Source organism: Lolium rigidum, chromosome 3, assembly GCF_022539505.1.
Source record: "Lolium rigidum isolate FL_2022 chromosome 3, APGP_CSIRO_Lrig_0.1, whole genome shotgun sequence".
Classification (NCBI taxonomy): Eukaryota; Viridiplantae; Streptophyta; class Magnoliopsida; order Poales; family Poaceae; genus Lolium; species Lolium rigidum.
Genome location: NC_061510.1, coordinates 245,540,147 through 245,541,968, shown reverse-complemented (window position 1 = coordinate 245,541,968; position 1,822 = coordinate 245,540,147). Strand labels below are relative to the sequence as shown.

Genomic DNA, 1,822 nt, shown 5'->3' with positions numbered 1-1,822 from the left:
TCGGCCATTTGCAACAAAGTTTTTTCAAGTTGCAGAATAAATAAACAAGGTGACGCGTAATATATGTGGAGAGACGCTGGAATGTAAGCAACTAATTTTATAGCCCAGTGGTAATTAATGTTTTGAGGCTATCTGGACGTTTAGAGTTCGAACGACATCTTCCACATCTCTTTTTCCTCTACCCGAGCCTGCACGAAAAAAAAAAGAAACATGAATCTTGACGCGAGAAATGGAGGGCTATGTGTCTCAGTCGTCTGAGGATTAGCAAATCCGTAAAAACATTACTTAATATACAAGCGATCAAATTTGGAACTGAATAAATATACGCAATAAATCAACCTGCACATTTTATACGTTCATATACCCTATATATTCGACACACGTAAGGACGAGAGGAGATCGAATCCACCATAAAACAGAAATATGGCTCCCTCAACCTCCTCTTCCAGCCTGGTGATGATTAGCGTGGTGGCTGTCCTCTTGCTGCTCTTCCCCGTCGCACCTGCGCTTTCGCGGTCAGCCCAAGCGGTACTCGCCGCGTGCAAGACCGTCGGCGGAGGGAGCACGTACTTCGACGTCCAGTTCTGCGAAGAGGCCATCAGCTCCGTCGCCGGCAGCGGCGCGGACCTCGACTACCAGGTTTTTGGTGGTCTCGCCGTGGGCCTCCTCGCAGACAACGCCACCAACACCAAGGCCAAGATCGACCTCCTGCTCCGGGGCGGCGTGAAGCTTAAGGCGGAGGGCGACGCCGCCGTGGCACGGTGCCTCGTGTCGTGCCAGTCGCTGTACGGTGGCATACTGGACGGCGGGCATGCATGCACCGCCGCTGTGAAGGCACGAAAGCTGGGCGAGGCGATCGCGATCCTAGAGAAGGCGGCAGCCGCTGCCAAGGAGTGCGAGGACGGATTCGGGAAGAACAACGTGGCTTCGCTGTTGTCGCCGGAGGATGATGACGCGTTCAAGCTCGCAAAGCTCGGCGTCGCGTTGCTGAAAAATTAATGCTTGAGAGGCCGATTTTTTTTTGCTTCCACCGTTGTTTTCAATAAAATGAATAGTTTTGGTTATTTGGGATTAATCTCAAGATTTGTTTTGATGGTATTAATTGGAGTACTAATTAATGGAATGCACTCTATATAACTAGGACTCTGGCAGAAGGTGTCACACTAATCTACGGGGAAATATCAGAAGGATCGGGGGGATGTTTTCTAATTCTTTATTAATTCACTCTTGTACCATAGGATTGCAATGTTTTTCATGCTAGCATAGTCGGTAGAGGCAAGCTACAAAGAAGGTAATGCAGTCAATGTCGACGAAATTGACCCTTATTTTAAAAGTTCAGCATGATCTTCCCCAGTTTTGAGGTTTTTTTTTAAAATCTAACCCTTTTTGGTAGAGTCTTTCGTTGGGACGCTACCCTTGGGCCCAAGGGTTGGCACGGTAGCGCCCTTGTCCAAGGCGCTAGCCTTTTTGAATAAAAGAATTAAATATACTATCACATCATTACTTATGTAGCACTATGGTGGTGTGGACTTTTATCAGTAGTCTGTAAGTGTGGAGCTCAAATTCCACCATATCCTTTTTATTTTAATTATTTACTAGCATAGTATCCGCGCTTCGCTATGAACGATACTACGAAACTAATTTGACATATTAATTTTTGAAAATATTACAAGAATTTCTTACGAGTGCATATGCTCTATTAGAAATGCCTAGAATGGATGATATTTGCTTAAAAGTGTAATGTAATATGATCACAAACAAATAATAACAAAGCCATATTTTAGAAATCACCGTCACCTTTTTCTCTGAGAAGCAGATGTAA

General features: G+C 45.1%; 1 protein-coding gene across 1 annotated transcript; it reads left to right on the top strand.

Moving 5' to 3' along the window:
- The first annotated feature begins 423 nt into the window (after positions 1-423).
- LOC124696307 lies at positions 424-999 on the top strand. The gene has a single exon (XM_047229043.1). It carries the CDS (start codon positions 424-426, stop codon positions 997-999), a length of 576 nt encoding a protein of 191 aa, XP_047084999.1.
- Positions 1,000-1,822: the final 823 nt, after the last annotated feature.

Excerpts from the sequence above, each read along its gene's own strand:
- LOC124696307 (XM_047229043.1), top strand. The coding sequence starts at position 424 with ATGGCTCCCTCAACCTCCTCTTCCAGCCTGGTGATGATTAGCGTGGTG.